This window comes from Camelus bactrianus, chromosome 35 (genome assembly GCF_048773025.1).
Source record: "Camelus bactrianus isolate YW-2024 breed Bactrian camel chromosome 35, ASM4877302v1, whole genome shotgun sequence".
NCBI classification, from domain to species: domain Eukaryota; kingdom Metazoa; phylum Chordata; class Mammalia; order Artiodactyla; family Camelidae; genus Camelus; species Camelus bactrianus.
The window spans coordinates 19,553,489-19,577,560 of NC_133573.1; the positions used below are offsets into that span (position 1 = coordinate 19,553,489).

Here is a 24,072-nt window from a genome sequence, read left to right on the forward strand (position 1 = left end):
GGAAAATTCAGCACATACATCTACATAAAAAAATATAGATAGGAGTAATGCAGAGGATACAGGTGCTTTCATTTTGAAATAAAACCATTCTATTTCCTTGGGCCAAAATCTCACAATAAAGATCTCACAGTTATTATTTTTTCCTGACTGTTTTAAAGAAAATCCTTCATGGTACAGATTGTCAAAGGGTGAAGAAACATAAATTGTATGGAAGGTTGAAAGGCGTGCTATATTAGGAAGACAGTAGAATATTTTTGATAAGTAAAGGATACGGTACTTATAGTACAGGACTGATTTATATAAATATTGATAAAGGATCGTTAAAGTCATGATTTAAACACTCGTTTCCATTTTCTTATGTCATTTTCTTTTGAATAATGATCAAAAGAGGACACCAGTCCCCCGAAGGACAAGGGCACATGGAGAAAAGGCATTCCAAGTATTATGCGGAAGACATTTGAAAAAAAGCCCACCGCTACAGGAACCTTCGGGGTCAGACTGGACGACTGCCCGCCAGCCCACACTAACCGGGTAGGAGACCCCCGCCAGCCGGATTTCCTAAAGCCAGTAATTCAGCCGTAGTCATAACAGAACCTGAGCACACGGCCGTGCAGACCTCAGGGGGTGTCTGTCGGTCTGTTGGGTGTTTTCCTCTTCTTATCAGGTCTTAGTTTCTCTAAGCATTTCTGACCTATACAAGTGTGTTGAGTAATTTTATCTACAGTGCTTTTTTCCTGATGCATTGACTTTGAAATAGAATATTCAACCATTAAGAATGTATCTGGAAGGGTTGTAAGAATTCATTTTCAAATCGTGTATTTCTGTTTTTAGCATCTTAGAAGGATGGGAACAAGGACTTGATTAAGAAAGTATGATAAATATAAATGTGCATTTGTGTGTGTTTAGAACATCTGTGTTAGGATCCGTATCACAAGTGGATGGATGTTTTTCCTTCTCCCCCTTCTTTTACTCAACTCAGCTGCTCCCACCTGCTCACCTTTCCTCTTGGGATGTTCTCTCTCCATGAATCCTCCTCTTTCTGTGTTGACCTAATGGTTCTCCTTCCACTGACTCAAGTATCTCTTGCTGGTTGTTATCTATTCCCTGTTCTGCAATGTCTGTATTCTCTATTTTCTCTCTATCAAAGAACAGCAATTTATACAGTGGTTCCTCCTGGATGAAAGGATCTCTTACCTATGATACACATCTATTCATGAAAGATAAGCATTCGTGCTACATTAAATAAAATGTTTCTTCCTTATTTTGCAGTATATTCCATTAATAGTTGACATATGCTGCAAATTAGTTGAAGAAAGAGGTCTTGAATATACAGGCATCTACAGAGTTCCTGGAAACAACGCAGCCATCTCAAGTATGCAGGAGGAACTCAACAAGGGAATGGCGGACATTGACATCCAAGATGATGTAAGTTTATTTTATTTCTATTTGAGTAACTCATCTTTGTTTTTTCTCTCTGATGGTACTGACTTTGAAAACACTGTGTTTTTATTTTGCATACCTAGAAATGGCGAGATTTGAATGTCATAAGCAGTTTATTAAAATCCTTCTTCAGAAAACTCCCTGAACCTCTCTTCACAAATGGTGAGTTAACGTCCATGAATGATACCAAGTGGAACCGTTTAACATGGCACTTTTGGGAAAACACAGCATATTAAATCGAACTGGGAGAAAATATTTCTGTCAAAGGAACAGAAGATTTTGTTCAGTTCTTATTTATATACAAGGCATGGTTATGTGCTACTTTTTGCCATCTGGATTTTTTTTCTCCTGATACATTTCAAAAATAAGAATTGATAAAAAATTGTTTAAGTTCAGTAAAATATATATTATGCTGTTCATTCATGTTTACAATCAAGTTAAAATATATTATTCTGTCAAAAGTCTTGATATGTAATAAGGTACAGTTAGTAAAAAACCATTTTTTCAGTCAAGCCAACTATTTGACTTACACAAGACCGTGTGGTAGAGGTTGTGGTCAAGGGACAGAGAGTGGCAGACTTTATAAATATAGAATGTACCGTCAGAGAACTCACATTTTAGGGAATTTCCTGTATTTGATGATAATTATCATCATGTTCATTAAAAACTTATAGCAGTTTTAGGGAGTTAATATTTCAAACGCTATTTGGGGGGGGGTCTTCCCTACTTTTTTTTTTTTCTTTTTAATTATGGTTTGAAATTGAAAGGAAAACTAGATTATAGTTCACCTAAACAATTTAAGATAAATTCGCTTTTCTGTTCTTGATGTTGTTGTCAGATAAATATGCTGACTTTATTGAAGCCAATCGTAAGGAGGATCCTCTAGATCGTCTGAAAACATTAAAAAGACTAGTAGGTATTATTTTGTATTTTTTGGAGATAACAACAAAAAGACCAGCATTTAAATCCATCATGAAAATAATATGTTTCAGATTCACGATTTGCCTGAACATCATTATGAAACACTCAAGTTTCTTTCGGCTCATCTGAAGACAGTGGCAGAAAATTCAGAAAAAAATAAGGTGTGTAAACTGTATATTGAAAAGATGTCTTGTCAGTGGCTTTGGTCGAAAAGACATGGTTCAATGCTTCATGCCAAATAGTCAAAAATAGGTTATAATTAAACAAAAGCTCTAAAATACATCATATTGGTGATCAGTTCCCGCTAAAGATCACTCTTAAAGCAGAAGATCCCCAGAATATCCATTGTTATTTTTTAAAGACATTTTCTTTTACATTTATCCATCAAGAAAAGTGAAAAAGTCAGAAATTTTACTTCTTTTTATTTTTCAACTGTATAATAACAATTTAAATGGGAAGTATTTACAATACAATTCAAAAATGTGCCAAATAGTATACAGTGAAAAATAACAGCTATTTTCTTGTTTAGTTTTGTTTAGACTTAAGAAGATAAGACTTTTGTTTTGTTTTACCACCACCATATTACCTTTATCAAACACAAAAAGAGCACATAGATACAGACAACAGAGTAGTGGTTACCAGAGTGGAAAGGGTCGGGGTGGGGTTGAGAGGACAAAAGGGTAAAAGGAGGTTGAATTTTTTTTTTTGAGTTCTGCAGTGATTTTTCTTTTACCTTCTGGTATGTTTTGGGGGTTGGTTATTTAACATTTAATCAAATCCTAAGTTCAAAAACTTTCACCAAACACTGTAACAAAGGAAAACAAAGGATTTGCACCTTTGATAATTAACCAGGAATACAGAACACCATGGAAATGAACACACAAACATACAGGCATGTGATATTGAGGTGCTCGTGTCGGCGTACAGATAAGCAAAAAGCTTTGGAAGTTTTGGTTGAAGTAAAAATTTGGTCAAAAAAATATTTTCAAACATTAGGTTTTAACGTATTAGTGATCTTGATGTTACTACAGGGGTAAATTTGGAAATTTTTATTTTAGTTTTTGTGGGGAGGATTTCCCTGTTCTTTTGAGAATTTATTCTCTTTGATTTTAATATTTTTGTCAGTTAACCCAGCTCTGGTAATACTAGTTTTGAACCAAATCAATTGTTTTCAATCACAGACTTCCTGGGGGAAAAATGAATGCCAGTTAAGCATTATACATTGTCATTAAAGCGAGAAAAAGGACTTCCATAAACCAATCTGTACGAACATTCTAACTAGGAAGTATTATTACTATTTTTTTAACACACGTCAGTCAACCGTTCTTTGCATTCTTTTTCATCAAAAGAGCCTTTCAGAAATAAAATGCCAAACATGCAAAGAGAGAATTTAAACCTACTTTCTTAAGAAAAGTGGTATCTTACACCATCCTTTGTTTCAGATGGAACCAAGAAACCTAGCCATCGTGTTTGGTCCAACTCTCGTGAGGACATCGGAAGATAACATGACCCACATGGTCACACACATGCCAGATCAGTACAAGATCGTGGAGACCCTGATCCAGCACGTAAGTCCAGGCTTTATCTCATTGAGAAAGTTCTTTCTCGTGAGCAGCTGATATTTGGTAGGGAAAAAAAATTTATTACCAAATTCTGTCCTAAGAAAATTACCTTTTGTTCTATACTGTCCTCCAAATTAGATCGATTTCGGGGGTTATTTAATTTCTCCTTTTCACCTTCTTTATTTTAAATTTTAGCATGACTGGTTTTTCACAGAAGAGGGTGCGGAAGAACCTCTTGTAAGTATTGTTCATCAGTGCTCGGGCTCTGTCATTTTCTTTTGGGACGCCACAAGATCCTGGCCCTGCAGCAGTGTCAGCTTCCTGCTTTGTATGCTATATTGTCTGCTTTGCATCCCGGAAGCAGGTCACCATAGCTCCTCAGTTTCTGATCTAATGAAAATACATGTATGATGCCTTTTTTGCTAATTAATTATATGCAAACAGTGTAAAAAAAATGAAGCACATGTCCTCCACTCAGAAATGTGTCTTTTACTAAAATGTTGTTTGAATTTTAAAGAAAGTATCTTTGAAGAAATGATGGAGAGATCTTTGTTTATTAACCATAGACGACAGTGCGGGAGGAAAGCACAGTAGACTCCCAGCCAGTGCCAAACATAGATCATTTACTCACCAACATTGGAAGGACCGGAGTCTCCCCTGGAGATGTATCAGGTAACTCTTGCCTGGGCAGCATTAATCTCTAGGTTTTTAAAAGCTAAATTCTTGTAACGTGAAAAAGCAAAACTCAATCCTAAGTTAACAATTCACTGTGATTTTTTTTTTCCTCTCCTTCTTTTTCTTCCTTTCCACTGATAAAGAACTTAACCTTCCTTTTCTGATGGATCGTAATCATCTTCCAGTGACTAAAAGCCATTGGCAGTGCATGGAGTTGTAATGCTTGTCAGAAAAGGGAATACGAGGGAAAATGAGCATGCAAACCACTGTTTTGTTCTTTCTTTTTTTTTTTCTTTAAATTCACAGTTTCCATGTAATAGTCATCACAAGGTAAAACAGATGAACGCTACTGAGTATGTGGTTGCTGTGATGGCAGAAAGTGTGGTCTAGGCTGTATGAGTAGTTCTGATGCTCAAGCTGGACGTTCTGTTAAAAAAGCAGCAAGTTAAATATGTGAAATGCTCCCGGGCACCGTTTCCATAATATACAGTGTATTACTTGTCACCACAGGTGTCATCGCAAAAGTCGATCTTCTTTGACAGTCTTCTGTTTTCTAATTGCCGCCCTAATGTTTCGGTTAAAGTATTAGGTTTTATAGGCTCTTCCGATGCAGATTTTCTCCTGCCAGCCTGTTGCACTAACCTAGCATGTCGTCTGACATCATGTTCTCCCTTTGTTCCCTCTAGTTCTTGCTTTAGTCCTAAAGGGTTTTTTTCAGCATTACTGACACAGGCAAATCTATACTGATGTTGACCAGGTGAGATGGGAGGAGTCTATCACACGGTAATGTCGCTAGTGGATTCCGTGGTGTCCCTGATGGACAGCTGGAACTGTAGGAAGAAGGAGGGCTGCTGTCCCCACTGCAGCTGCCTTGTCTGCAGAAACCCCCGCTTCTTGTAAATGCCAACCGAGTTGATCTGTGGTGTCCATTTTCTCTCAAGATGCTTGTCAACAGATCACTGCTACTTTCTTAAAAGTCTTTCTGCTGTTTCTTGTTATTTCTGAAGCAGACCGTGAGGAGAAATAGCATGGTATGGTCTACCAGTTCTTAAAGTCATAAAAGCATTGAGCCATGTGTTGAAAGGGGCGTGGCATGGGGCTCAGCTCATTTAATTTTGAAAATCCATTTCCCTGAAGTTCAAAGGAGAAAATTTCAAAATTGGTGTTGTTCTTAAGAGTGCTAGCCCCTTCCTACCCTCTTTTATACTTGTATACCCTGAGTTTTTGCCAGACAGTGAAATTATGCTCTCCATTTTTCCATTTCCATAATAGCCTTTGTTAGTAGATAATGGCCAAACTGGTAGCAATTCTAACTAGTCAAAAGGATCCCTGGCTGCACAGACGTGAAACAGGGCTCCAAAGCACAGAGGTCAGCATCATTCAACATAAAACCAAAGTGACCCGGCAGCAGGGTTATCTACGCATAAGTAGATGCTTCTAAAATTCAAGATTGACAGTCTGACAAAAATCCTCCTCATTACACCAAGTATAAGTGTCTCAATTTGTAGCAAGGGCAGCCAATAATCTTAAAAGTTCTACATTGTGTATCAGTTTCAGATACAGGATGTGGCACATGGTGCAATTCTTCAAAAGGTCTTGGAGCTGCTTTATTGCTAGACATAACACTTGGCTAATTTTATCAACCCTAGTGTCTCTGTTTCGTTTAGTACAGGGCTCCTTTGCCATCCCTATCATTGAGCTGATTCTGCCTACAATTCACAGCATCCTTTCATGGCGGTGGCTTTCTGTGGTGCAGCTTGCATCTCTGTGAGCTCTGACTATCCACTGTGTTCTATTGTTTTTGAGTTTGGCTTTCACATGTTGTTCTGTGCCTGTCTTTTCCATAAGTTTTGCATTGTTTGTTGAAAGCGGTGACGAATCTGACTAATACTGACCGTGTTCTATTTAACTTCTCACAGATTCAGCCACTAGTGACTCAACCAAATCTAAGGTAAATTGTTTCGTACACTTTGGAAATATTTCAGTGGTGGGGGAATGGCTTTGTGGCCAACTGTTATGATTCAGATGCAGACATACCCCGGTCCGTATCAGGTGATAGAAACCAACAAAGTCTTATGAAGGGAAAAATCAACGCTTAAAAATAGAATACGATGAATACTAGATTGTGAGTTGGGATGTTGGGTTTATCTCAGCATAGTTTAAGAAGTAGGCATTTTCCAGCATATACAAAAGTAAAGAGAATATTAGTATCCTGAGTCTTCATTATCCATCCTAACACACAGCCAAGATTGTCTCATCTGCATCCACCCACTTGCTCCTCCTCGGACTATTTTGAAGCAGATCCCAAACATCCAGTTTCATCTGTAAATATTTCAGTAGTAGGATAGACTTTGTTATTATTATACACTGTTTATGGAAAATAGGTGCCTTCCTTTCAGCAAGATCACTAACTTTGTTTTTAGAATCAGTTTTTAAACATAATTTGTGTTCTGTTGACACCTCCAAGAAATTCCTATAGTTCTTAGACAGTTTTTTATCAGTTGGTCCAAATTTTGGTCTGCTGAGACAGTAACAAGTAGAATGGTCAATAAATTTCTAAAAACGCTGTTCTATTTAGAAATGAAACCTGAACTTTACATATCATTTCTAAATATAATGGGGTCACATGTGACTAAATTATAATTTAATTTCTTGCAGAAAATTTTACAAAGTATTTTAATGATATATCATTCACTATCACTTACATTGTGATTTTTACCTTTTTGTTTTTGGCAGGGGGAGGTAATTAGATTTTTTTTTTTTTTAATAGAGGTACTGGAGATTGAACCCAAGACCTCTTCCATGCTAGGCATACCCTCTAGCACTGAGGTATACCCCTCCCTCCACCCCAACTTTTTATTTTGAAAAATTTTAAACCTACAGAAAAGTCCCTGGTGTAATAGGACACAAACCTTTTGCCCTAGATTTATCAGTTAGTGAATCTTGATATATATATATATGTCTATATATATGTTTTTTTCTAAATCACTTGAGAATTACTTATAGACATGGTAAGACTTTACCCCTAAATGCTTCATTGTGCCTCCCTAAGAACAAGGACATTCTCCTTTATAATCACAGTATAATTATTGTACTCAGGGAATTAACATGATACATTATTATTTCTGATGTATAGTCTTTATGCAGATTTCCCGAATTGTCCCAACAATGTTGTTTTCTGTCTCCCTGGACAGGGATGCAGTCAAGGATCACTCCTTGCATTATGTTGTCACGTCTCCTTAGACTTAACTTGGAGCAGGTGCCCCATCCTTTTTTGCCAGAATATAAGATTTTAGACTTCATGCCTGTTTGAAGTTCCCTCCTTCCCACTTACTAGATGCATATTTTTTAATCTTTGGTTATAGCAGTCACTTTATCTTAATTATGGTGGTGCCTGTATCATGCCTGTAATATATAATGGATACCCAAATAATGTAATTCTTTGTAACAACTTAGGAAATCTTTTAATACAAGAGCCTAAATTTTTACTTTACTTTTCAAGGCTTCAATATAGTAGTTCCAGCTTGTCTAAGATTTTTATGACAATAGAGAAATGTGCTGCCTGCCTGCCTGCTTGTCTTAAAGTGTGTATTAAACCAGCTAATGTTTTGACATCCCCCCTGCATTTACTTAGCCGGTGGGCATTATGAACAGGTTAATTAAATAGTCTTCAATAGTTGCCGTCAAGAACCCATAGCTGGCAGAGCCGGTAGGCTGCAGGCACCCACCGCTTCCCCCAGGCGGTGCACTCCAGTGTTGCTATGGTAAGGATTTAAGATCTTTAGTTGACTTTCTGTTATTTAAATTTTCTGATTTTTGTAGTTACTTGAGATCAGCCTGACTCCAAACCAGTCTCCAAACCCAGCCTGGCTGAGCCAGTGGGAGCTTATTTGACGCAGGATCCATGTCATGTGGGATCTGTAATGAGAAGATTGAAGGCAGTCATAAATCTTTTGTATCCGATGTCAGAATGTTGTATCCAACTGAGTGGGAATATTGACTCTTTATGAATCCCATGTTCTAGATGAAGGGACCTGAGGACCCTCTGAGCCTTGCAGGAGCAGGGACGGTCAGTAGATTCAGGGTAGTTGACAAGAATAGGAGACTAGAGCAAACCAAGCAGCAAATATGTCCCTGAAAGACAGGCGTATGTGAGCTGTGACTTGGCACATAAATAGCAAACAAATACCACCAGCCAAGAAATGGGCTAATTAAATAAAGAGAAAAATTTATCTTAAGTACAAGTTAAAAGGAGGTATAAGAAAGCATACTCTGTTAGTGCTCACCTTTAGTAGTTAAGAAATATCCGGGGGGGTGGGGGGGGACTTTTTCAGAAAATGAATTCAGTAATGTTCTTGTTACGGAAATGACAGGCCAGCCAAGAAACAAGCACCACTCGTAGGGTTGGAGTACTCAGATTTATTACGGCGGCGGGCTCAGAGGGGCTTCTGCTCTGAAGTTCTGAGCACCTCCAAGACGTGCACATGAGGTTTTATAGGGTTAATTACAAGTATGGGGCTATTAGCCAATAAGGTTCAAACAACAAAAAGCAAGGAATCAGTACACTAGAGCTTATCAATTTGGAACAGATCACGTTACTGACACTTGTTGAGCTTGGATTTATGAGTTAGCTTGTTAGCCCAGTAAACTGACACTAAACTTCAGATTTATGAGTTAGCCCGGCAGAACTTATATCAGTAAACCGACACTTATCACACTTAGATTTGTGACTTAGCTCGTTAGCCCATCAGGGCTTTTCCTTCACATTCTCACGTTCAAAGTCTGGTTTCTCTGCTTCTCAGGGTTCTTGGGGATCCGGAAAGGACCAGTACAGCAGGGACCTGCTTGTGTCCTCTATCTTTGCGGCCGCCAGTCGCAAGAGGAAAAAGCCAAAAGAGAAAGCGCAACCCAGCAGCTCAGAAGACGAACTGGACAATGTGTTTTTTAAGAAAGAAAACGCAGAGCAGTGTCACAACGATATTAAAGAAGAGACCAAGAAAGACAGCGAGACCCCGGGCAGGAAACATAGGATGGTCCCTTCCAAGGAGAGCAACGCCAGGAAGGACGCGGGCGCAGCCAAGGACGAGAAGGCAGGGGCGCGGAGGGAGAGCGCGCCGGTGGGGGAGCCCCCGCCCCCGCCCAGCGCCAAGCAGCCCAAGTCGCCCACCCCTAGCTGTCGCCTCGCCGTCCTGCGGGAGAGCCCCAGGTCCCTCGCCACACAGAAGGCCTCGCACTTGGAAGACGCGGGGTCCGACTCCGGCGCCCTTAGCGCTTACTCCCAGGCATCCTTGGCCAGGTTTTCCACCAGGAAGTCCACCAGCCCCGAGACGAAGCGCGGCGAGTACCTGGCCAACGTCAGCACCGTCACCTCCGACTGCTCCTCGACGTCGTCTGCCACCTTCCTGACCGGCCTGGACTCCAGCCGGCTGAGCCCCGAGGTGCAGTCGGTGGCGGAGAGTAAAGGGGACGAGGCCGACGACGAGAGGAGCGAGCTGGTCAGCGAAGGGCGGCCGGTGGAGACGGACAGTGAGAGTGATTTCCCCGTCTTCCCCGCGGCCCTGCCGTCCGACAGGCTCTTCCGGGGAAAGCTACAAGAGGCCCCTAAGACGAGCCGGAGAAATTCGGAAGGCAGTGAAGTTAGCTGTACGGAGGGAAGCTTAACACCCAGCCTGGAGAGCCGGAGGCAGCTCTTCAGTTCCCATAAACTGATAGAGTGTGACACGCTGTCCAGGAAAAAATCCGCTAGATTCAAGTCGGACAGCGGGAGCCTAGGAGACACCAAGAATGAGAAAGATACCCCTTCGATCACAAAAGTGTTCGATGTTATGAAAAAAGGAAAATCGACAGGGAGTTTACCGACACCACCAGCCCGAGGCGAATCCGAGAAACAGGAGCCCACGTGGAAAACAAAAATAGCCGATAGGTTAAAACTGAGGCCCAGAGCGCCGGCAGATGACATGTTTGGGGTAGGAAATCAAAAACCCATTGCCGATCCTGCCAAAAGGAAAAATATCAAACGTAGACACACGCTGGGAGGGCACAGGGATGCTACTGAAATCAGTGTTTTGAATTTTTGGAAGGCGCAGGAGCAGAGTGGGGAGAGAGAGCCGGAACTTTCAGCTGTGAACCGGTTGAAGCCGAAATGCTCAGCCCAGGACCTGTCCATCTCGGACTGGCTGGCCAGGGAGCGCTTACGCACCAGCACGTCCGACCTGAGCAGAGGGGACGCAGGGGACGCGGGGGACGCGGCCCCCGAGGGCGGCAGCACGTTCCGGGCTCCCGCGGCGGACCCAGCTCGGTCCTCTCAGTCCGATGCAGACGGTTCTCCCAGCACCTTGGCTTCAACCTCCAGGCCCCCGGTTTCCATTCCACCACCGTCACCCGACCAAATAAACGGAGAAAGCTTCCAGAACACGAGCCAGCATGCTGGCTCTCCCGCTACCGCCCAACCTCATCACCTGTCGGAAACCCCAGGCAGTAAAGCACATCCCTGTCTTTAAACTGGGGGTACGTCCCCTCGAGCGAATCAAAGCTACTGTTACACGTTCCGGTCACTGTAAATATTTTCTTGTACCAGAATTGTTATTATGCAGCCTTCATTTGGGCTGGTTTCATCATTTTGCACTGTGAAAGGGCTTTACAGTGCATTACTACAGCCAGAAGAACATATATAAATATATATATATTTAAAAATATATTGGATAGTTGTATACAAATGAGGAAAGTATTTGTTGCAACTCACCACATAGTGTAATACCCAAGATTACTGAAGAAAATAGCTGTCACCAGTATGCAGCAAGCCTGTTCTTTTGATCTCATCACTAACAGAAGTGCCTCATCATAAAAACACATTTGGTTTTTAGGGTGCCATACTGTTAAAATTAGGTAACTTACAATGAGTAAACGAATGCGTCCGATTGGTAACAAATTTCATTACATTTACCAGTTTTAACACAGGTGGATACAGAACTTCCATTCTTTAGTCATTCCAGGTGGATCTCTGAGTTTTATATTCAAACTTTTAATACAGTTTTTGAGTTTTGTGTGACTTGAATTTTTAATCTTTCTGTAAAATATGTAACTTAAATGAACATATTGTATGTGTATCTTTTCTTCAGATACCAGATTTGATATAAATGTTGTAACATAGGTGTGTAGATAGTGATCTGGATGGAACTGGCTTCTTTATGGAGAAGTATATAATTCTGCATGAGGACTTAATGGATCCAAACCTGTGTCATGCCTGTGTGCATACCCAATTAAACACTGGAAATAAAAATTGTTTTGGTGAACTTTGCGTGGCTTGAAACTCATTCTAGTATATATACATATATATATTTGAATGTCATCCACTTATAACTGCCTTAATTGGTCCAGACTTTTAAAAAAATTACCTATTCTAAACATCCCTTTTTTTTTTTTTTTTTTTTTTGCTGTGTCTGGCAGGGATCTTTTGTGAATGTTTCCATTGGCCCAGCTTCACTCATGGACTCAGATAACATTTAACTTAAATGATGATGGTTCTAGGTTACGTTTGGAACAAAATAAAATACATTCTTTCCTTAGTTTTCATGCATATGACTAGAAAAGCCAGTGTATCATTAAAACTATTAAAATACTTTTTATACGTAAAAGAGAAGTTAGGTTCAAGGCCCAAAGGATATTTCATTCATTCCTCTCACTTTTATCCCTCAAGTTAAGTTGGGTTGTGCTGCAATAACAAATATGAGCTCAGGGGCTCACAGCAGGAAATGTTTCTCCCTTTCTTGTGTCCCCTTCGTGGGTCAGCTGCAGCCCTGCTCCCTGTCTTCTCCACTCTGGACAGAAGGTGGTAGAGCTGCCTCTATCCAGACCATCGCCAGGCACCACATCACCAGCCCTCTGGTGCTCACCGAGCAAAGCCAGACCCGCATCCGGCTCCCCAGGGCCTCGGTGCAGGATCCTCCCGCCAGGTGGGCACTGAACCCAAGCGGAGATGCTAGACACCTTCCTCCTCCAGAGGCCATTCTGTTTACCTCATTACATCCCAGTCTCTGCTAACCCTCCTACCCTGTCTATGAGAGACGGGTTTTTCAATATAAACAACTTTGTATGAATTTCCTATCATCGCTGTTAACAAATCCACAAATTGACCAGCTTAAAACAGCACACATTTATGTGCTTATATTTCTGGAGGTCAGAAGTTCAAAGTCAGTTTCACTGAATTGAAATCAAGGTAGGATGATGCTCCCCCGGAAGCTCTCGGGGACAAGCTGTTGTGTCCTCTTCCAGCTTCTAGGGCTACATCCCTTGCACTCCTTGGCTCACGGCCCCTTCCTCTGTCTTCAGAGCCAGTGCCCTAGCTTCCTGCTTCACTTGTCACGTTACCCTCTCCTGCAGTCAGATCTCCCTCTGCCTCTCTCATAAAGGCACGATTACATTTAGGACCTACCCTGATCATCCAGGATATTCTCCTCTTCCTGAGATCCTTGACCTAATCACATCTGCAAAATCCCTTTTTCTATATAAGGTTATGGGATTTACAGGTCCTGGGCATGAGGACCTGTGTAGCTTTGGGGGGGCATTATTCTTGTTGGACAACCGTGATCTACCAAATTTTTTTTTAAATTGAAGAATAGCTGATGTAGAATATTATTTAAATTACAGCTGTACCATATAGAGATTCACAATTTTTAAAGGTTATACTCCAATTGTAGCTATAAAATATTTGCTGTATTCTCCATGTTGGACAATATATCCTTGTAGCTTGTTTCATAGGCTAATAATTTGTACTTTTTAATCCCCTAACCCTGTCGTGTCCCTCTCTCTCCTCTCCACCACTGGTAACCATTAGTTTGTCCTCTGTGTCTGTTTCTTTTCTATTGTATACACTGGTTTGTTGTATTTTTTAGATTCCACATGTAAGTAATACCACACAGTATTTGTGTTTCTCTATCTGACATTTCTCAGCATAATGCCTTCCAAGCCCATCCATGTTGCTGCAAATGGCAAAAAAAAAAAAAAAAGTTTAAATGACTATATTCTAAAGACATACCTTCTTTCTCGTATAGGTTAACCCTAAACATACCAAACCTAAGGAGGCAGAGGCCAAGAACTTGACTCAGTCTTAACTTTCTCCACGATGCTTAAGCAGCTGAGTTTCTGACAGCTGCTACCATGACAGCGAGCACTATCATTCTTTAGGAAAGGACTTAACGGACAGCATCAGAGCAGAGATGCAGCTCAGTAGGGCTCCTCTTCAGCACTCTGGCCCCCAGAAGATCGTCTTTACAGCCTTTCTCAACCAAGATTTCTCATCGGAACCACACAACCCTGAGGATGGTTTGAGCAGCTTTTTCTCAACTCATCCAAGGCTGGGTGGTCCGTGTCCAATACCGCTCTAGAGTCATAAAAAAGCCAACTCATGACTGACAATGGATGTCTTCGCATCACCACACTTAGATACTCAAGCAAAACCATTACCTAGGCTGAAGAGGTGGTGTCATGTAACAGTTAGTAGCTGATATCCTGAGGGCGGACAGACCGATGTCAAACCCTAGCTCTGCCACTTACACGTAAGAACAGTAGCATCTACCAAGGATTCAATGCGTTAACATCACGGCTTAGAACGTGCCTGGCGCAGAGTAAAGGCCGTATGTGTTAGTCATCCAGACTATAAACCCCACCATGGCAGAGATCTCTGGTTTGCTGTCATATCCCAAATGCCTGGAACAGTGGCAGGAACAGAGTGGGCAGGCGCACAGAAAACATCTGTTGAATGAATGAAGATCTTGCGGAAAGCCTAGAGTGAGGGGGGGAAGGTCGTGTGGTTGGATATAGGGTCACTACATAATTTTTTATCTAAAACTGGACACCCTTGAGAGAAAAGGATCTTGATCCACATGACTGATTTTTTTGCACTTGGTGAGGTAAAGATCTGTATTTTTTATCCTATGGTCCTAATCCCACATACTTAATGGTGGCCCGTTTCCCCACTGGTGTGCAATGGCAGCTTTGTCATGTATCACATCCCCATCCATGTGCAAGGCTGTAGCACTCACTACTCGATTCCACTGGTTTCCTCTAGTCCATTGGTCCTGCCTAACATACTTTATAAATATTGATGGAAAACGTCCCTTCCTCATTCCCAGTCTCTTCTGGGTCCTATGAGATTCCTCATGAATTTCATAATGATGTCTTTAATTTTTCTTTCTATGGGAGAGAGAGGGTGGTGTCATTCTCTTCTCTTTTTAATTTCTCAAGTTGAATGCTTAGGCTAAGGAGCTCAGTTCATTTGTTTTCTGTCCTTTCTCTTTTGAAATATCATTTAAGGTTGTACTTTTCCCTCCAAATAGTATAAGCTATATCAAACAAGTTGCAATGCTGAGTATTTTTAAATTTCCTCTGTGATTTTTTTTCTGGACACATGGGTTGTTTAGAAGTATATTTTCAATTTCCCAAAGAGACAAGGGTTTTTCTAGCTTATCTTTCTATAATTTTTTTCCAAACTCAACTGCATCGTGGTACAGAGTGGAGTATGTGGTTCCTATGATCCTAGCTCTTTGCAAATTATCTAGACTAGGACACAGTTCTGATGAATGCTCTATGTGGGTTTGGGAAACATACTCTCCAGTTGTAATGCAGACACCACTCTATGTACGTCCACTGAGATTTGCAAATCTTTACCCTTTTTGACTTTTAGAGGTCAGTCAATTACCAAGGATGGCTGCCCACTGGGACGGTAGATTAGTCACGTTCCCCTTGTTCTTTTGGTTGGTTGGTTGGTTTTATTTCTGGAGACTTTTTTTAAAGTCTGTCTTACAAATTTAGAACTGCTTTAACTTCCTGCCTCTCTCTTTTAAAGACACTTGTGATTACGTGATGATTAAGCTTTTACCATGTCCTACTGATTCTTTTCATCGATTTTTACTTAAAGCCCATTTTGTATTTTGTCTTATATTAATATAGCTATACTAGCTTTGTTTTGATTTGTATTTATTTGGTATATTTTCCCCATCCTTTAATCTTTAACCTTTCTATGTCTATGTCAAGCTTGTCCTTACAAACAACACAGAGCTGCATATCCTTCCCCTTTCTTTCACGTGTTTCTCAGTTAGTCTAATGAACGATCATTTTACCTCCACGATTAGTCTTTCACGTTGACTGTGCTCATTGATTTGTTTCTATCATCTGTTGACCTTGATTTGTTTCCGTCTGGTGCATTGCCTGCTTTTTCTTGTTTTATTTTCCTTTCACCCTTTCCTTCCCTTTCCTTAATTTGGATTGATTTTTTTCCCCTTTCCATTTTCCCCTACCAAATTTCTACCCTTTTAGTAGATGCCCCCTGAGGAACTTGAATATGCATACTAAATAAATGTAAAATGAATAAACAGCTGTACAAAGATGTAAGCATATTTAATTCTACCTATCCTTGCTCACTTTATATCCTGTCATTTCCTAGAATTTAGTTTTTATTTTTACTCCACAGTTGGGCGTCATCGTTGTCGTTTTGTGCAGTCAATTTCAGTGCCTAGGGCTACTCGCACACTTACCGTTTTCACTGAGCGCTATTGCTCCTTACACTCCAGGCCCACCTTCTGGGATCCTTCTAGGCAATTTGGAGATCCCTTTTGTTTGGATCACATTCTGAGCCCTCCTTTTTTTTTGTCTATAAAATGTTAAACGTGTTGATGTTAGCATGAATTCTAGAAACAGACCTAGACTCTGCCGTTTACAAATTGGATGAGTTTGAACAGCTACCTAACTTCTCTGTGCCTATTTCCTCACATGTGGAATGAAGGACAGACTAATCCCTGCCTCATAGCCACTGTGACGTGTGTTTGCTGCTGCTGTTGTATTTTGGATCTGATACTTGCCACAGCTTCCATTTTACCAGGTCTCATTCTTTCATCTTTAACCTTCAGTTCTTTAATCTGATATTTCTACTGACCTTTACTTATGGTGATTCTGTTTTCTCATATGGTTACAGTTTCTATTCATATAAATCAGAAAGATAGATTTATAACTTTATCATTATCATTTTTGTGCCAAAAAAGTAAACATTTTCATGGTATACACAGTTCGATGTACCCAAATGATAATTTTCCCTTTTTCAATTTTTTAAATTGAAGTACAGTTGATTTACAATATAGTGTTAATTTCTGGTGTACAGCATAGTAATTCATATATATAATATATATACACATACATATATATACATTTTCATATTTTTTTCATTATAGGCCATTACAAGGTATTGAATACAGTTCTGTGTGCTACACAGAGACCTTGTTGTTCATCTATTTTATATACAGTAGTTAGTATCTGCAAATCCTGAACTCCCAATTTACCCCTCCCTACCCCCTTCCCCCCCCCCCCCCGGTAGCCACAAGTTTCTTTTCTATGTCTGTGAGTCTGTCTGCCCTTTTTCTATTTTTGAGAATACTAGAAGGCTGCTTTTCGATAAGAAAGGGGGAGGAAGAATCAGGCGTCTTGGTGCCACTTCCTCTGTGGCTTTGAAAGTCAACTCAAGACTCCTAGTAGCTCAGAGTCACACGAGAGCCTCTGGAGAATTTGCTTAGAGGAGCCTTTATCTAAGAACCAGAGAATAAATATCTATGGACTAACACCAGCCAGAACCGCTGTGAAGCCAGGTAACTGGACAATATTTCACTTTTCTGTGGTTAGTCTCAATCACTAAAAACTCAAATCCTGCTAACCCAGGCAACAAACGTCGACATTTTAACATTTTAGACTATACTGTTGACCAAAAAAACCAGTCTCCTTCGTTTCATTTTTCAAGAAGCCAGAGAGCTTTAAATGTAATGTGTTCATGATCTATTCATTCCGGCCAGCATGACTGATGTGAGGTCGTCTTTTAAAGTGTCCCTTAGGCTACGGAGGCTTTTTTATCTTTTAATCTTCCAAATTTTTCCTTCTCCTGAATTCTTAGAAGGAAGGAGATACATCCAATTTATTTCCTTCCCATTTTCCATGATCGACCTGTTCTGAAAAACCTAAATCTAGCCCCGTAGAACCTTTAACTGTGGAATAATGAAGGAAGCCAGGACGTTGATTTCAGACTTGGTGGTTCCTAATGGTTGACTATTAGCGGTTAGCAGACACCTCCCCTCCCCATCTTGGGAAAACATCGTTCTAAGGGCGAAGGATTCACCCGCAATCAAAGACGGAAGGAGCAAAGCCATCTCCTTATGCATGTGGATTTCTCACCCAGGGAGAACAGAGCAAAAACTCAAACCAGGGCGCTTCCCCACACATCAAAACACAAAAACAGAAACATAGCTTTGTTCTTTTTTTTTAAATGAACACTATCATGTTTCTAGGATAGGTAACATTTTAAATGTTGGGAAACCATAATCTTCCGTTGCCTCCAGCCCATCGGAATTGACATCAGGCAAAGAAAGCTCTCAAATCATAAAATTTGTAGTTTAAGTATTCAAACTTCCTTCCCTGGGCTCCTTGTCCTGCTGAGAAGGAGCTGCGGACTGAAGGACCGGGAGCTCACCTCGCCCCTCGTCCTTTCCCACGTACATTTCACAAGCACGCCCTCCAGCTCAGGCTCCTGATTGCTTTCTCCAGCCTGCCCCTTACCTAATTATTTTCATCTCATGCCATCTTAGTGGACTGATTGCTTGCCTGTGGCCATAGTAAGAATGTCCCTGGTGCACAAAAATATGTCATGTCAAAATCCAGCTTCTTCTGAAACTGGAAGATCGGGCAGCACTGAGCCCACATTCCCACAGAGCAATAATGACAAAGTAGCTGCCACTCCTTGTAGAGAGAGCACAGGCTTTCTGGCTGCCCCAGTGCCCCCAGCCCTGCCCCCAACCTGCTGGAGCCACTGGACACAGCAATGCAGTCTCTGGCTTAAGCCCCAAATTCCTACCCTGACTCCTAGGGTGAATCAGATGTCCTTGAATAAAGAAGGGTCAGCTGCAGCCTCTCTCCCCAGCCCCAACTCCAGTGTCTAAAATCAGGGCTCAGAAAGAATAGAAAAGGACAGCAGAGGGAGTTCTTTGACACCCCTGCACATGCGATGACAACGGCACGTGCGAGGTGCAGAGGCTGCCGGGCACCCAACGTTCTAAGTGTTTTCTGTGCTTGCCAACTGGCTGCAGGTCGCACAGGCCTCTGCCCGAAGGGACTGGGCTTTTCTTCCCAGAACTAGCTGGGGTTCCCACCGCAGGGGGAACCAGAAGTGGGCGGCACCCTCTTTGGAAGCAGGTAAGGCAGGACGGTTCTGCCCTGACCGATTAGAGGGGTGGTTAGAGCCCTGGGGTGGTAGATGGTGTGGCCACCCCACAGGACTGGTTCTGGGAGAAAGCTGGAGGAGCATCAAGGCATTTGCCAGGAGATCTGTCCGTCCTTAGGCTTTGGTGTAATTGAGCTGATTTTTCAAAACTTTGGTCTCCAGTTTAAAAAAAAAACAAAACCTTTCTTTCTTTTCTTTTTTTTAATATTGTGTTTCTCAGTGCCATCTTGCCAGCAGCACCTGGTATCACCATGGCAACAGAACGAGGGCCAGGTGCTTGGCTGCGTGAGCAACGCCGAATGCGGGTGGAATTCAGAGATTTCCCTCTCAGGAACGTCATCCGTGGGCGAGCAGGATGTTTCCATGTTGCAGAAGGCGAAGGTGGAACGAAGGGGCAAGAGAAGTGAGACTCCAGGCCCAGTGGAAACACAGTCCCCACACCTCCAGTTAGGACCAGATGGAGTCTGTGATCCAGCCCCTTAGCTTCCGCACAGCAGCAGTTCACACCCATGAGCCTGCCCACCTCCCCACACCACTTCCGAAATGCTTTTCAAGATGCAAATCATGTTACTTTTCTTCTTAAATTCCACTCACATTTCCCTTCTGCCTACCAGGAAAATTGCTCCCTTTGTTGCTTACTAATGCAAGGTCTTTCTTTTTTTGGTTCCAACCTCCTTTTTGTGACATCGCCTCTGCTCCTCCCCTCAGGCACCAGCCCCGCCAAGTAGCGTGGGTCCAGCTCCTGCTTCTCCACGTGGACCCCACGTCTCCAGCTCCCGGCTGCCCGGGAGGGAGCGCCAGCCTACTCGGCGCCCCCGCGGGCTCCAAGCACCCCAGCAGCCCCAGGGTGGTTCTCGAGGCAGGTCAGCAGTGGGGACGGCCATGCTCTCAGGAGCTCCAGAGACTTCAGGTGGTGGTGGCCAGGGCCTCCTCAAGGGCAAAGGGCCACTATCTCAGGGGCTGGTTGAGCGAGACTCATTGTTAGACAAAGGCCCTGAGCACAGTGGCCGGGAGCCCGTCTCCCCTGGCACCCACAGGCTGCTCCCCGGGCTCCCAGTGGCCCCAAGACGGTGGACTGCTTGGGCCCCCAGCGGACACGCACGCAGCATCCTCTTTACCCACCTCTCTGCCTCGTTACTCCCCGCGGGTCCGTCAACTCTCAGCTGTGATGACAGCTCTCCTGTGGGGGTCTCCTTCCCGCCCCTCCCCCCAGAACACAGGTTCTCTGTTTTGGGGGTCCCACAGCATTGGGGGTGTCCTTTATTCTTGGAGGGGTGAGAGCTCTCAAGACCCCAGGTCACCCTGGGGAGGGGTGAGTTTCTTCCGGATGACACGCTCCCTCTTCAGGGAACAGGGTTTCTGGAAACCAAGCGTGGAGCTCACACGTTTTCCGAAATGGGCGCACCAGACAGGATTCCCTACGTGGGGCCCTTAGAGTGTGCGGGGAGGGAGGGAGCAAGAAGCCCTGACGGTCTCACAAAGAAAGTTGAAGGTGCCTCAGAACTGGCACTGGGCCTCCAAGCTGCGGGGGATGGAGGCAGCACCAGGGCCTCAGACCCACCACCTCCACCCTCCTCCTCTGGCGGCTCCTCTAACCGGGGCTCCCGGCTTCCCTGCCCCAGCCACCTCTCTGACCTAGGCGGGCTCCCCACCTTGGCCCTGCTGCTCGGAGAATAAATATTCTCAGGTCAACGGCTCCTCAAACCCCCAGCCACCAGGACTCACAAGAGCAGGTCACTGACACCCTGCGAAGGTGAGGAGCCGGGCGGGGCCGCAGGGCCACCAGGTGGGCCTTGTTGGGAGAGCTGCCCCCGTCACCTCAGCCCTTTCCTACCTGGCAGAGCTTCAGACCCACCCGGTGAGCTTTTCCAGCAAAGTCTTGGCCCCCGCCCAGGCCACAGTTAACTGTCAGGTGTGGTCACACTTGAGACCATGGCTGGCCTGGCAGTTCCCACTGCAAGGGGGCAGGACCTTGCAGCCTGTGATGTCCGAGGCCTTCAAAGCCCTACCTGTGACAGGGGTTTGTTAGGTTAAAACAAACATGAAAGGGTGAAATTCTGAAAAGACTAAATGGTGGGGCCAAGGGGTGTGTGGGCCAGAGGAAGGAGGCCCGGTGCCCTCAGGGAAGCAAAGGACATTTTCCTTCTTCCCCACTGGGGGGCCACGGTCAGCCCAGCGCACAGCCATCGACCTGAAGCCCAAGGCAAGAAGGGGCTCACTTTGGGGCAGGGCTGCAGCTGCCCATCCAGTGCCCCTGCTGTCCTCCCGAGATGGCAAGAAGCTCTTCCACTTGCTAAAAAAGCAACTTGGCTGTTGGTGGTAAACTCAAGGCTCCTGCCTTGGGCATCAGGTCCTCACATCACAGAGCCTGGCCAAGAATAGCCTGTGTGCCCTTGGAAGGGACACAGAGCTCGTTCCTGTCCCTGGGAGGTGGGGGCCCAGGCATCCCCCTGGCCATATGAGCCACCCGCCCAGGAAGAACACATCTGCTCACTTTCCAATCTCTTCTCTCTACAGAGAGCAGAGACCAAATGCTAAGGTGGTAAGGAGATTCTTGCTCAACAAAGCAGTGGGAGTCTCAAGGATTATTTTATACCACACACACGATACCACAGTTGGCGGCTTTCCAGAGACTACAGGGGTGCACATATCTCCCCAAGACCATATGGTCTCAACGTGAAACTGCCTCTTAGGAGGCCCAGATGATTCCATACCTTTGATTCTCAACACATATGAATGTCAATCTTCATTACAACCAGAAGGTCAAAGGGCTACAGGAACAGTCTGTCTGTGGTTGTCACGACCGGGGCCACACTCAACATTTGGAGGGTTACTCCTTCTCTTGGAAGGCTAAGAGGCAGTGAGGGAGGAGGCATTTGTCCCAGTGACGTGGATGTTGGGAACGGAACCATCCCGAGGGGCCATTCAATTACCCAGCAGCGCGGCCAGCTCAGTAATCCACCCTGGGGCTTACATGTTGTGGGCAACCTGGATGCAGTAGAAAACAGTGGGGTGTCTGAATTCCAATTTACTACATCATTCCACCGAAAAACTATGAGAAATAAATGAATTCAGTAAAGTTACACAATCATTACACAAAAATCAACTGCATTTCTAAACATTAATAATGACCCATCAGAAACAGAAAAGAAAAAAAAAAAACCTATTTACAATTGCATCCAAAAGAACAAAATACCTAAGACTCAATTTAAGCGAGGATAGGAAAGACCTGCACACTGAAAACTTTAAAAGGTTGATGAAGAAACTGAAAAAGACACAAACAGATGATCAGATATTCTCATGGAATGGAAGATTAATATGGTTAAAATGTCCATTCTACTCACAGCCATGGACATAGTGAATGCAATCCCTACCAAACTAGCAATGTTTTCTTCGCAGAAATACAGCAAATCACCCTAATTTTTGTGTGGAACCAAATCACAAAGGACCCTGAATAGTCAAAGCAACCTTGAGAAGGAAGAACAGGCTGGAGGCATCTCACTTCTCGATGTCACATTACATTACAAAGCTACAGTCACCAAAAAGTGTGGAATTGGGACCCAAACAGCTGCATGGACCAGAGAGCCCAGAAATCAACCCACACGGATAGGGTCAGTTCATTTATGATAAAAAGGCCAAGAACCCAGCATGGACTCAGCCCCATGTTGTCCAGAAGCTAAAACCCCGGTGGGTCCTCAGGAGACTTCACCTTGGATCAGCACAGACGCTGACATTTTGGTTTCCCCAAGCCCAGGTGGTGCCTGAGAGACAGAACTTTCCTCTACACTCAGAGCCCTGTCCCAGGTGGAAAGCGCATGCGCTATGAGTCAGAGGCAGGCTCAGTGCCCCGCTGTGGGCAATGCGGGAAGTTCAGGCCAGGCCTCCTTCACAGTTCACCAGAGACAGCGACCCTTGGAGGCAGACCTGCTGAATCCATTAAACTTTGAAAATTCAACTTGAAACGGAGTCAAATATCCTGTAACTTCTCCAAAATAATTAAGGAACAACTCATTGACAACTGTATGAAATGAAATGAATGTAGACACAGACCTTAATGTACATCAAATTCACTGAAAATGCAAAACTATGCAAAATTATAGAAGAAAACATAGAAGAAAATTGACATGAGCTTGGGTTTGGCACAGTAGATCATGAGCTTTCAGTTTTAACACACAAGACAAAAAGGGAATCCACAAAGGAAAACAAGGAATATCATGGACCTTATAAAATTAAAGGTTTCTACTCTGTGAAAGTACTCTTCTACTCTTATTCAGAAAATCTAAAGACAAGTCACAAATCAGGAGGAAAATATTTGCAAACACATATCCAATAAAGGATTTGTCTCAAATATTCAAAGAATTCTTAACACCAACAACCTCATTAAAAATAGGGAAAGATCGGAAGGGACACCTGGCCAAAGAAGATACACAGATAGTATATCCAATTATGCCCAAGATTTGGCAGCAGAAAAACAAAGGTCCAGCTCAACTCCCTGAGTCTTGTGTGACCTTGGACTAGTGCTGTCCTTCTTGGAGGCCTGAGTTTTGGAGTGGGAGGAAGGGGAAGAGGGCCAGTTATGCTTAAACCTAACTCTAGCCCTGACCACTCTCACCACATCCATGTGACATGGTCTAGGAAGTCCTAGCCATAGTAATTAGATGAAAAAAATAAAAAATAAAAAATAAGTCAAAGGAATCCAGTGGCAGGAAAAAATAAAACTGTCACTGATTGTAGATGACATGATACTCTGTATAGAAAATCCTAATGACATCCAAGAACAAATAGACTTCACCTGAAAATTCAGTTAAGTTACAGGATACAAAGTTACTCTACAGAAATCTGTTGCATTTCTATACATTCACAACAAACTATCAGAATGAGAAAGGAAGAAAACCACCCCACGGACACTGACATTAACAAAACTGAAATACCCAGGAATACATCTAACCCAGGAGGTGAAAGATCTGTTCTCAGAAGACTGGATGACACTGATGAAAGAAACTGAAGACAACACAAACAAATGGAAAGATACACCATGCTCATGGACTGGAAGAATGTGCATTGTTAAAATGATTCCACACCACAAGGCATCTAGAGACTTGATGCCATCCCTATCAAAATACCAATGGGATTTTTCAGAGAACTAGAAGAAAAAATTCTGAAATGTATATGGAAACACAAAAGAACCTGAAGAGTCAATACGATCTTAAGAAAGAAGCACAA

The 24,072-nt window shown here is 43.0% G+C and overlaps 1 protein-coding gene across 5 annotated transcripts in view; it reads left to right on the forward strand.

The window, feature by feature from the left end:
• ARHGAP21 (Rho GTPase activating protein 21) overlaps positions 1–11,890 on the forward strand; it is a 120,660-nt gene extending 108,770 nt beyond the window's left edge. For all 5 annotated transcript variants that reach the window (XM_074358339.1, XM_074358336.1, XM_074358340.1 and 2 more), the window contains 10 exons: positions 389–531; positions 1,270–1,425; positions 1,524–1,602; positions 2,279–2,352; positions 2,433–2,522; positions 3,804–3,929; positions 4,119–4,160; positions 4,490–4,595; positions 6,518–6,549; positions 9,401–11,890. In XM_074358339.1, the coding sequence (XP_074214440.1) occupies positions 389–531; positions 1,270–1,425; positions 1,524–1,602; positions 2,279–2,352; positions 2,433–2,522; positions 3,804–3,929; positions 4,119–4,160; positions 4,490–4,595; positions 6,518–6,549; positions 9,401–11,098 (2,546 nt within the window). In that variant the 3' untranslated portion in view covers positions 11,099–11,890. The remainder of the gene's footprint in view (positions 1–388; positions 532–1,269; positions 1,426–1,523; positions 1,603–2,278; positions 2,353–2,432; positions 2,523–3,803; positions 3,930–4,118; positions 4,161–4,489; positions 4,596–6,517; positions 6,550–9,400) is intronic.
• Positions 11,891–24,072: the final 12,182 nt, after the last annotated feature.